This window comes from Coffea eugenioides, chromosome 11, assembly GCF_003713205.1.
Source record: "Coffea eugenioides isolate CCC68of chromosome 11, Ceug_1.0, whole genome shotgun sequence".
NCBI classification, from domain to species: domain Eukaryota; kingdom Viridiplantae; phylum Streptophyta; class Magnoliopsida; order Gentianales; family Rubiaceae; genus Coffea; species Coffea eugenioides.
The window spans coordinates 32,581,833-32,593,795 of NC_040045.1; the positions used below are offsets into that span (position 1 = coordinate 32,581,833).

An 11,963-nucleotide genomic window follows, 5' to 3' on the forward strand; every position below is an offset into this window, starting at 1 on the left:
ACTTTCTGTTCCTAGTTCCTACTGGTTCTCGTCCTTCGTCAATTATGATTAAGATGTTAAGGCTTTCTCTATAAAAGATTTTCATCCCTTGAGTTCACAAAATCAGTGAAATGAAATTGTATCATCTCATGCGCAGGTTTGGCTTCGAAACCTCAAAGGAGTACATGGGTCGGGAAAAACATAGTAAGAGTTTCTGGCTCATTTTGGAACTTCCAAAGCCAACTAGCAAGGCACTACCAGTTGTAACAAACCAACAACAAAAAAGATTGAAGCATCGTGCCGCTTTGCAGCAAACTTCAGCTTAGTTCCACCGAAAAACCAAGCTGCTCGCGAGCAGCTCAAGCTTGATACACTCAAAAACTTGACACCACTTGACCGTAACCAATCACTTGAGCGCATATTCCAACCAAACTCAAGTTGGATACTCGGCTAGCAAAGTTGTTGAAGCTAATTTCTTCATGTATATTATACATTTCCAAAAAACAATATTTTACTGGTATACTTACTAAATTAAGCTCGGTTAAAAAACAAAAATACTTTACCAGCTGCTCCAACTCAAGTTCCAGTGCACTTGAGCACCCAAGATTAAAAGCAATAATTGACTACTCCGAACTCTAGTTTGACCATGCTCAAGTGCTGATCAATCCTATTCGAGCATAGCAGAACCTCATCCGTTTATTGGTTGAGACACACTCAAGCTCGACCTAACCACATTGCCCCTTCAATTCAAAATGAACTACTTGAAACCAATTTAATTCACATGCAGACATTATAAAAACACAACATCAATTACAACCGTCATTTATAATCCGCAATTCACAATGATCCCACCAAAAATGCTGCAAGTAACATTCACATTGCAATAGAAGTACTAATCTCACAACAAAAATTGATAACTTTTCTAAAAATATCTTACAGGAATAATAGCAGCATCCCGAAAATGTTTAGCTGTAAATTCAACGTTCGGGCTGATTGCCCCCAACAAACAATGTGGCAATCCTAGCCAAACATCCATATCAACAAATACAAAACAGGGAACACTAAAACTAACACATTAGCAATCAAATATAGTAACTATTTAACTATTAAAATGAAAACTAAACAGACCCTGGGCACGTTATTAGTAAGAACATCTAATCCCTAGTATACCTGTTAAAACACGGCCAAAGAACAAATTTCCCAAAAAAGAAAAAGAGACGAGTTAATTTATAAAGCTTTACACGAAACCCAGAAATAAAAATTTAAGCTTTCAGTTTTGTGCTTACCTGCATGGAGTCGGCGTTGATGATTTAGCATGTTTGGAATTGCCAGACCCGGTTGCTCCCCATGATTACCAGTATTGTTTGGACTTTAGACCCGAACTTGAATCCGGGTTCGGGTTCAGTTATATGGGTTGAGCGGGTGCTGGAGATTCTGGTTCTCTGCCACCTGCCCTTGCTTCTGCGCAGCCGGCGCAGAACATTTTGGAGGTAAGCAGTAATGGCGAAAGCGAAATTTCAAGGGGTCGAAAGTCATAAAAGAAAAAAATTAAGGGTTTGTATTTCTAATATTGGCCTTTTTATTTTTATGATGTTGGTTTCAATCTTTACTAAAATTGTACTAATGTCCTCTTTAAGTTTCTCATTTAAAGAAAAAGAAAAGATATCCTTTACTAATTTTATTGCTTATGAAATTGTAGTTGAAATTTGAATGTAAAGGTTTGTCAACTGAAGGCGACTATTTTTTGAGCTTTATTTTGTACGCTTTCTCGAATCATTTTAAAGATTTTCAAGTTTGTAACAGAGTTATTTTACTTAACATTTTACATTATTCAAGTACTTTTTATAAACTCGGATTGTGTTTAATGAATTGCTATTAGTTATAGATTGGAACCTTTTGATTTTCAAAAAAGATACTCGAAGTTCTTTAGTTGAGAAAAAAAAAAAAGATTTCTACTTTTCTATTCGTACATTAATTGCAACAAGCAAGAGAGACATTGGAAAATTGGTAGAAGGGATAATATTAATTTGATGACCGAAAATGACAATTGTCGAGGAGAGAGCGGAAAAAAATAATGAATTTCTGGCCCTCCTTTTTTTGGACATGATGTAATTTTAATTCTGAACTTCAATCTTTTGTGACATTTATTGGCCTTTTAGGCGAAACCTTAATAAGGTTTGTTGTCGATTGATTATTTTAGTTGATTACAGATTTTGATCATGATTAATCAATTTTTGAAATGTTTTCATTTGATATTGTATTTAGACTATAGATTTTTTAATACCAAAAAAAAAAGTTAAAATTTATAATTATCCAAAAAGTAGCTTTTACTTATTCTAATTAGTTTCTATAACAACTTACCAAAATTAAATTTTGCAAAATCTAAAACAACGAGAATAAGGCCATAGTAACCACTAAGCTTAGCTCAGTGGCCACCAGGGAGGGACTTAAGTTCCTCTTTGGACTGTAGGTGAGGGTTCAAATCTTATCTACAGCAAAAAAAAAATCTAAGGGTAGTGCTATAACACTCTCTTGGTCTAGTTGAGTCTGTATACTCACTAATCCCTAACACAAGTCTCTTTAGACTCCCCTTCCCCTAGATTAGGATAAAATAGATTATACAATGTTTGCTGGGAAAAAAAAAAAGGTCATAGTCTTGTTCATAGTCTAATGAGTATCAGCCAATGCCCAATGGCCATGTTCTCTTATTCTATGAACTTCTATGGGTAAATTACAATTTACCAAAATGGAATGACGTGTCATAATTTGCATTGTCCTGGCTGGTCAACAGCACATTGTTTCGGCTGCTGCTTCTGGTTGGTTCACTCCGCCGCCGAACCGAATTGTTAATGCTCATCTATTAATCAATCTGCAGTAGAAGGGGAAGACCATTCTAGAGATCATAGTGGCTATTTTGTGCTACCTTGAAAAGTCCAATCCGAAATTAACCACTTCTCTAAGAAATCATCCATCCCTGCTGAGGTTTGAGATCAAATTATGGACTCAAAAGAGGATGTTATACGGATTTTGATGTTGCCATGGTTGGCACATGGCCATGTATCGCCTTTCTTGGAGCTAGCCAAGAAACTTACCAGCAGAAATTCGAATTTCCAGGTATACATATGTTCCACCCCTGTTAATTTGAGTCCATTTAGAGAGAATCTTGCTGTAAAATATGAGCTGTCTTCTTCAATCCAATTCATAGATATTCTTCTTCCTTCAACCTCAGAACTACCTTCTGAATATCATTCCACCAAAAATCTTCCACCCCATCTCATGCCTGCCCTGAAAACTGCCTTTGATGGAGGAAAAGATTGTTTTCTTGATATCCTCAAGGATCTCAAACCTCACCTTTTAATCTATGATTTTCTGCAACCTTGGGCACCAGCTGCTGCTCAAGAAGAGAACAACATCCCATCTGTACATTTTATGAGTTGTTCTGCATCCATTGGTGCCTTCTTGTTTCACTGCACTGAATATCCTGATTTGGATTATCCAATTCCAGAGCTGAATTTCCCAAAAATTACGCGTCAGGAACTAGTGCAGTTCATGTATAATGTGTCAAATGGTCTTACAAACAAGGAAAGATACTCCCAGTGCATTGAGAAATCTACAAATTTTTTCCTGGTTAAGACCTTAAGTGAGATTGAACAGAAACATATGGATTATTTCTCTGAGATGACCAAAAAAGAGGTGATCCCTGTGGGTCCTCTTGTTCAAGAACCTGAAAATAGATCAAGTGATATGGTGTTCTTGGAGTGGCTGAGCAAAAGGGGTCCTTCCTCTGTTGTTTTCGTCTCATTCGGGACTGAATATTTTCTCTCCAAAGAAGAAATTGAAGTGATTGCTTCTGGTTTAGAATTGAGCATGGTGAGCTTCATATGGGTGGTTAGATTTCATGGAAGAGAAAATGTTACCAGTTTGCAGGAAGTATTACCGGAAGGATTTCAGCAGAGGGTAGCAGAGAGAGGTATGGTTGTGGAAGGTTGGGCGCCACAAGTGAAAATACTGAGCCATCCAAGCATTGGAGGATTCGCGAGTCATTGTGGTTGGAGTTCAACACTTGAGAGTCTAGCATTTGGTGTTCCAATTATCGCAATGCCTATGCATCTTGATCAGCCCCTGACTTCAAGATTGGTTGCGGAGCTTGGTGTAGGAATAGAAGTACGAAGGGAAAATGGGAAATTCAGAGAGGAAGAGATTGCAAGAGTGATCAAACAAGTTGTCTTGCAAGAAGAAGGAAAAGAAGTTAGAAAGAAAGTTAGAGAATTGAGTAACAAAATAAAGGAGAAAGGTGATCAAGAGATTGATCATGTAGTGGAGAAGCTTCTGCAGCTTGTCAAGGAGTGATCGTGAATTTTCGAATAACTCAAAAAATAAAGGAGAAAGGTGATCAAGAGATTGATCATGTAGAGGAGAGGCTTCTGCAGCTTGTGAAGGAGTGACCATGAATTATCGAATAGCTCAATGTACAATAATCGATTTGTGTACACCATTAGCAGATAAACCACCCTGCTTTTAATGTTGTAGGCTTGTAGCATATTCTCTGCAACTCTATGAAACTTCACAGAACACCTCATAAGCGAAACACGATTTTCAATAGGAAAAATTGTCAATTTAGCCCCTCACATTTTTGAAAAAAAAAAAAAAAAAATTTAGTTCCTCACATTATTAACCAGCCAAAATAGTTCCTCAAATATAGAAATTTTACCTGTTTGGTCCTAGAGCTCATTTTTTTCTAATTTTCCAGCCAAAAAACGAGTGCCTAACTTATGTGCCCATAATTGTCAAGGCAAAATGGAACACTCAGATTTTCATTTCAGTTATACGTGTAACCAACTTGTTATTAAGAATGTGGCACAAAAAATTAGTAGAAAAAGAGGTACAATGTAAGAATCTTCATTGGTACGTAAAAGTGATTGTCTATCACCAGTGATACTAGGCCAAGAGCATACCGAGTAAAAACTTTCACAGCCATTTGGTCAAAATGAGGATCCCAATTTGTATGAGCAATAGATCTTATGCGTAAAGAGTTTGTTGGATGAAAATTAAGGGAAAAGGAAAAACTCATTTTTTATTCCCATTTTGGCCTTGAAACTATGAACACGTGAGGTAGGCGTGCATTTCTTGTAGAAAAACTCAGAAAAATGAGCTTTGGGACCAAATGCGCAAAATTTTTATAACTGAGGGATTCTTTTGGCTGATTTTAAATATGAAGGACTAAAAAATTTTTCAAAAATGTTAAGGGCTAATTTGGCAATTTTTAGTTCTTAATATTTTGGGCTTAGACCCCATATTTGAATATGGTTCAAGAAATTTCGTTGGTGGTAGTTTACTATATACTATGTTGATACTCTTGCTGTTGCTCCAATTTTCCTTACCAGTCACCAGAACAAAGAGTCCAAGTCCCAAAATGCTGGTTAAGCTTTGATTCCAATCAACACAAAGATTTATCTTGATCGTTGACCAACTACTATTGGTCAAGCCAAGTAGTTGATAATTGACCAACAACGGGAACGCTCCTAATAGAATTAAAAATGCCTATCGGTAGTTCATCATACACATTTATTTTGCTACTAATTGACGAAGACTTAAACAGTCAACCAGCATTTTGAGAATTAAAGGCATATGAAGATTTATCCAATCCTTAATGCCAGTCAATTTCAATTCATGTTGGTGTCAATCAGAGTCAATCACAAACATTGTGGACTTCACAAAATCGAGCCAGTCAATTAATATACATATAAATTAAAGCCTAACATAAAAGAAAACTTATAAATACATTGAAAGGGCTAATTCCAATTCTAAAGATGTATATTCTCTTGAGAACTATAAGGGGGCACAAACTGAATGTGAGTCCAAAAAAGAGGTGAACCCCGTTGGTCCTCTTGTTTACAATCATGGAAATGAACCTAGCGATGGTTCTTTATTTAATCATGGAGTGGCTGAACAAAATGGATCCTTCTTCTGCTGTTTTTGACTCGTACGTGTTGGGACTTGGGAGTCAATATTTATTATCAAGAGAGAAATTTGAAGAGGTGTGACTAGCTTATGAATTAGAGCTGAGTATGATGAATTTCTTGTGGGTGCTTAAGTTTCACAGAAGGGAAACGCTTGTACCAGTTTGATGAAGTATTTATTACCTGAAGGATTTGTTAAAAAGTATTTATTACCTGAAGGATTTGTTGAAAAGGGTTGCAGAAAGAGCTATGTTGTGGAAGGTGAAGGACCAGAAAATAGTTAATTGACAATTGGAAGTCTTGTATGTAGTTAAAAGGATAAACAATCATCTTACATACATAGTAGTAACTGGAAGCTGGACATTCTGATTTAGAATGACAGAAGACATCTCACATTTACAGAGAAAGCAAAGCGGAGTCCCATGTCATTGTTTTGCATTTCACAACAACACATGTAGGGGACTAAGAGTAATTCAATGTTAAAAAGAAAAAGTTAAGCAGCAGCCCAAAAGGAAAAGGAACAAAACAAAAAAAAAAGCACCACCCATTTTAGAGAACAAATGAAAGACATAGATAAGACCACAATCTATAAACCAAAAATCCAAGAGCAGAGTCACAAGTAGGCTGCAGAGAGGAATCTTGCTTGTAATATTAGCACAATTTTTAATGCAGGGAATTTATGCTCTTGCTCAGCTCCTCCAGTTTCTTCATCCTCAGCTTTTCACTTTCGCTAACCAACTGGCCAAGCAGATAATACAAGAAAGAATAAAGATAAAGCAAAAGCCATTGTACATCTTTAGCTCTATTCTGGTGGTATAAAAATGTTTTGCAGACAAGAAGTATTAAACCTACCTCCATCAGTTTGCTAACCAGCTGAGTCTTTTCCCTACTCTTCTCATTGAAAGCATCAAGGCACTCTTTGTATTCTTTTTCCTGCAAAAACCACACTCTCATTAGGCAGAGAAAAAAATTACAATTTTCTACTTCATCCAGACCTTGATTTGTTTAAGCAAGGAATAGAAACAAGACAATTTCCCCTGTCAAAAACCATGTTTGCAGTTTACTTCCGTAAGATACATGGCATTAGCCCTTCTAGGATTTCAATTTCCCAGACGAAATTCCCCTTAATGCAACATAATTTTCTATAATAAAAAAGTGTCTTAATATCATAATTATAAAAGATGATAATTCTAGAAATTAACTGTAGTCTTTACCTTTCTCTGGCAAGTTTGTCCAAGTGGCTTCAACTCTCGATTAAGCAGATCAACCTTCTTTCGAATTAGCGCTACTTCCTTTCTCATTGGATCGGCAAGAGCTTCAAGCTCCTACTAGATTTTTAGCCATACATGTTCAAAAAGATTGATTTTGTCAATAAAGGAGAAATATATAAATGGAACCATTCTGCTATATGACTAAAAAGTGTTATATGGTTTCATATGCATCAATTTAAGAATCACTGTATACTTTCAATTTTCTTGATTTAACAACTCGTTATTGCTTTCCAAGAAGTGACATAAACAAAAGTTAAAAGGGCAAAAAGGAAAAAAAGGAACAGATGTGTAAGGACGAAAATTTTGGCTTATTCACAAAGAACATCCTCACCAAAGTTCCCATTTGAATGAATCTTAGAATGGTATGGTTCTAACGCTTGTCAAAGAATGCAGATTGAATTATCAAAGTTTCATAGCTGAAGAATGATGTGTTCTTCGGTAAACTATCCAAATATGCATAAGAAGAAAAAAAATCATAAGATCTGAAATTATGAAAAATTGATTAATTTCTTTTGGCTAAGTTATCCAAAACTTACCTCGCGAATTTCAGCCAATTTCTTGGTTTCCTCTTCAACACGGCCCAACTGAGCCTGAACTCTCTCCCTGACCTCAGCTTTCTTCCGCTCAATCTCTTCTTCCTTTGCGCGAAATGCAGACAAGGCAGACTTTGTCATCTCCTCCTCTTTGTCATCATTCAGTGGACTTCCACTGTAATTCAGGACTCCTGAAGTCTTCAAGCGCATCATTTGAGACTGTTGTTGCTGCTGCTCCAACACTGGTATCTGTGTAGACATCAATATTGGCAATGCCAAAAGATCCTTGTTAATCACTCCTAGTTTCTAATCAAATCCTCCCTTTACCTTCTCTTTACTTTGCCTTTTTATGCTTTGAAATGATGTCTAGTTTTCCCTGTTTACAGATGCTAATAAACAAGGCTATCTGTCTCTAAAGTAAGCACCTATATTAAATAGTTCAATCAGAGGGAAATGACCATAGTGCCCAGGATAGATTACAACAAGAACGTTGAGACATTTTCTTTATGCTTCTAGTAAAAAGAAAGTTGCTGCTTTCAGAATTAGGGCCTGCCTAATCATTGATAAGCATCTTCCAAAACAGCCCTTTTCCTTGATAATTTCTCAGCCAAACATGAAACTTAGAGATCTTTCTGGTAAAACAACCGTTTTCCAAAGTAGGTATCTTGGCTAACTCATCTAACTACTGCAGTTCATCTACAGAAATTGGTAAATTTGAACCAAATGCACTTTATACTGCAATATCCAGAGTGACCTTCCTTATATTGACTATTTAGTGACCCTCGTTAGAATTTCTTATTCCATCTAAAAACTATTATATAATCATTATATAAGCTTTTAATTAAACAATTAAGGGTCCTCCAAAAACGTAGGAATATTAGTACTACCATGTCTGATTTAATTAATGCATGCTGCAACAAGAAAGGATACTGAATGCAGTTTATAAATTGTTTGTATCCACTTAAATAATTTAGTGTTCAATGCTAGAAGACTTAATTGGAAATGCAATAATGTTTGGCAGCGATGTGCAATTTTTTAAAGAGTGTTGATGGTTAGGGCTCACCTACACTGAAATAGATGAAATTGAGAGCCTTAGAGGCCAAGAATGTGTAGGAGAGAAGTGAAAATTTGTAGCTCACTTTATCAGGCATCATTACCTTCCAACTTAGCTGGGGCTTGTACAAGAATCTCCAGCACCTTTCCCATTTTCTGCTTTCCTATCCCACTTCATTTTGTATCCCAGTTCAAAATTTTCCCTAAGAGATGCTTGCTTGTACCAAAATTTGTTTGTAAGTTGTAACTCCATATTGGTATTGGCTAGTTATTTTTGGCTTTAATGATAAAGTTTCCCTCCAATTTCCTCGCGGAGCTACTGTCTAAGAAAATCTGATCTTGTTCAAATTAAGTTTCTCGTCAGCAAGAAAAAATGATACAGTTTTTTTTCTTTTTCCTCATTTAAGCTTTTCTTTTGAGGTGGAGACAGGTTTGATCAGTTGTCTAACGTAGACTGAATGCCTATTTTATTCAACACAGCAAAAGTTAAAAGATTGTGTACTCCTTAATTAGATTATGCACCCCGTAGAGAACTTTTTGCATAATGGCCAATTGTATAAATTAACTTCTACTTTGCAATCTTAACGTCTATGGAGTGAATGATTAGTCTGTTTCTTCAGGCCCACCTCGACTTTTTACACAAATGTTTTCCTGCTTGGCTGCTTCAGAAAATTCCTTGATTGCATGCAATCCAAAATTTGATGGTGATGGAGCAGCAGAAAATCCTTTTATGACATTTTCCATTCAACCAACATTCCCGTGCACCTTTTGACTGCTCAAAAACTGTACCAAAATTTCATGTGATTTGCAACGTTTCTTAGGATGTGATGTTTGATTTAGCAACAATTTATACCGTCTATGCAGCAGATTTGGATTTACAGAATTTGCACATTCAATTTGTGGGACAATCTGATTATATTCTTTCAACCGTATTTTTTGTACACTCGATCGAATATGTGTATATTTACAGGGTGAGATGCACTTTTTTTTTTGTAACACTTTTTTCAACGGATGCATATACAATAATGTCCCAGATTACTTGGACCTGAGTTTCTTATTAACTTTCATACAACATTGTTGGCATAGTTTGATGCCTCTTTTTCTGCAGGCCCCATGTCATAATGAGAATTCCTTGTACAGGGTTCTCAGAGCCACTGGAACTGGAAGCGGTAAGCTAAGGCCAGTTCAGTCCAGCAAATTCCACTAGGGTTCTTGGTTGGGCTATGTTCAACTTGATCTGAGTGTTTTTTTTTTAAAAAAGGAAAAAGTTCGAGTGGGTTCGGTTCCGATTATCACCACGGATCAAGACATGACCTCAGTACCATAGGTCGCTTACAGGGTCGTCCACCAACACAGTCCGGGTTTGCTTTTAGTTTAACTAGTCCATCTTGCATCATTTGTCGCTTTTCCTCTGTATCTTTTGTTTATTACTTGAATCCAATAAAAGCTGCTTTCTCTACCTAAGAGTAATTAAATCCCATCCCCCTCTATCTGTCATTATGTCACTGATTCCTTGCCAGCTTCTCTAATGTAGTAGCCCATAGCCTTTTGGTGTGCAACATATGAAAAATAAAATGTGATTGGAGTGTAAGTTTGGTTATCAAAGGTGTAGGACCATTGAAAGTTTGAAACTAGATGGCTGGATGATTTTAAAACCATGTAGTTTGTAGCCTGTACACTTATTGAGAATCAAGATATCTAGATTGATAAGGGGTTTGTCCAATCGGAGATTAGTCTTCTTTCTTTCTTCTTGAGCAAATCAAGGTAAAGATAACACAAGAATTCTAACCACCCCCACCCTCCCGGGGCGAAAAAAAAGGTTATGCAGCGTAACTTCTGGGCTTTATTTCATATTTGCCAAGATTAAGAAAGAAAAGACGTCTTCTATTAAAGAGGGATTAACCAAAACCTAAAACGTTTGCAAAGCCAAAACAGATTAGGACTTTCTAAACAAACGTGGGATTAACCGACACGTAAGATGTTTGCCAAAACCAAAACTGACTAGAATTCTGCACCAAAACAGAATAGGATTCTGCACCAAAACAGAATAGGATTCGGTAAATGTAAGCTATATATGTGTGTGTGCACAGCGTTGTTGATTTGACCTGCTAATCATTATTCATTGCTTATTAAAGGAGTCCGTCATCAATAATTCTGCAGCAAGAAGACTTGAACACCATTGCTATCAGCAAAACGAAGTTCAAGAAGAAGAAGACTTGAAGAAATAAATCTGTTCAGGGATTATAGTTTCAATAGTCAGCATGCAATCTCCTGAAACTATGCAGCGACAGCCAGTTAGTTTTTGCAGCCAAACAAATCCTGACCCTCTCTACTTCAACCGCCTGATGATGGTGCAAGAACGCTACATGCAAGAAAATCGTCCTCACAACCTCCAATCAGCTTGGGACGATGATGATCATCCAGAGTACTACTCAACACCTCGGGTGGATTCCGAATATGGGCGAGAAAACATTCAACCTCGTTTGGAGGATGAGGTTCAAAGGGAAAATTATCCCGCCGAGGATAACCATGTTGAAGAAGAAGAATCCGATGATGATCAGCCACAGCCACAGCCACAGCCACTAGTAGTTCTCTTTATGATGGGTGATGAAGAAGAGTTGGCTAATTTGGATGGAGAGTTCATCAGGATTTCAGAGATATCTTTCCTGGAAGCATCGGAAAGATCTGGCCAATATAGCAATTTGAATGAAGAAACCATATTGAAGAATCTCAGGACCAGACAATATCGAACATCGGCTGATCGTGATGGAGATGAAACGGGTGATATTTGTGTTGTCTGCCAAAGTGGATTCGAGGACGAGGAGATAATTGCAAAACTTGGATGCGGACATGAATACCATTCTGATTGCGTCAACAGATGGTTGCAGCATAGGAACGTTTGTCCAATCTGCAAGCGCACGGCAATTGAAGAAGACAGCAGCTAAGAAGGCTATAGTGCTTTGTCAAACTGATTATTGGAATTCCTACTTCTTTGTGCAGAATTTAAAAAAGATTTTGAATTTCCAATTAGGTATTTGTAAAACAGATTATTAATTTGGAGGTAATAAAACCTCATTGTCTTGATTAGCGTGACAGTAGTTAAACTTTGTCCTCGTTTTAACTTTGAAGTTCATCTTGGTATTTGATTCTAACAGAAATTATTTAGG

The 11,963-nt window shown here is 36.8% G+C and overlaps 3 protein-coding genes across 3 annotated transcripts; 2 read left to right on the plus strand and 1 right to left on the minus strand.

The window, feature by feature from the left end:
- The first annotated feature begins 2,813 nt into the window (after positions 1-2,813).
- LOC113751075 (flavanone 7-O-glucoside 2''-O-beta-L-rhamnosyltransferase-like) lies at positions 2,814-4,542 on the plus strand. Its single transcript, XM_027294935.1, has one exon. The coding sequence runs from the start codon at positions 2,977-2,979 to the stop codon at positions 4,327-4,329; it is 1,353 nt and encodes a 450-aa protein (XP_027150736.1). The 5' UTR covers positions 2,814-2,976; the 3' UTR covers positions 4,330-4,542.
- Positions 4,543-6,308: 1,766 nt separating this feature from the next.
- LOC113753804 (ankyrin repeat domain-containing protein 30A-like) lies at positions 6,309-8,123 on the minus strand. The gene is made up of 4 exons (XM_027298049.1): positions 7,747-8,123; positions 7,154-7,264; positions 6,792-6,872; positions 6,309-6,677 (listed from the first exon to the last, which is right to left on the minus strand). The coding sequence occupies exons 1-4, from the start codon at positions 8,002-8,004 to the stop codon at positions 6,603-6,605; spliced, it is 525 nt and encodes a 174-aa protein (XP_027153850.1). The 5' UTR covers positions 8,005-8,123; the 3' UTR covers positions 6,309-6,602.
- A 2,934-nt stretch (positions 8,124-11,057) lies between these two features.
- Positions 11,058-11,741, plus strand: LOC113752298 (E3 ubiquitin-protein ligase BIG BROTHER-like). The gene has a single exon (XM_027296418.1). The coding sequence runs from the start codon at positions 11,058-11,060 to the stop codon at positions 11,739-11,741; it is 684 nt and encodes a 227-aa protein (XP_027152219.1).
- Positions 11,742-11,963: the final 222 nt, after the last annotated feature.

Bases quoted from the DNA above. Each gene is read 5' to 3' on its own strand.
- LOC113751075 (XM_027294935.1), top strand. From the start codon at position 2,977: ATGGACTCAAAAGAGGATGTTATACGGATTTTGATGTTGCCATGGTTG.
- LOC113752298 (XM_027296418.1), top strand. From the start codon at position 11,058: ATGCAATCTCCTGAAACTATGCAGCGACAGCCAGTTAGTTTTTGCAGC.
- LOC113753804 (XM_027298049.1), bottom strand. From the start codon at position 8,004: ATGTCTACACAGATACCAGTGTTGGAGCAGCAGCAACAACAGTCTCAA. The intron at 7,265-7,746 runs GTAAGTTTTGGA...AAAATCTAGTAG, and splicing joins AATTGGCTGAAATTCGCGAG to GAGCTTGAAGCTCTTGCCGA. The intron at 6,873-7,153 runs GTAAAGACTACA...TGGTTTTTGCAG, and splicing joins GACAAACTTGCCAGAGAAAG to GAAAAAGAATACAAAGAGTG.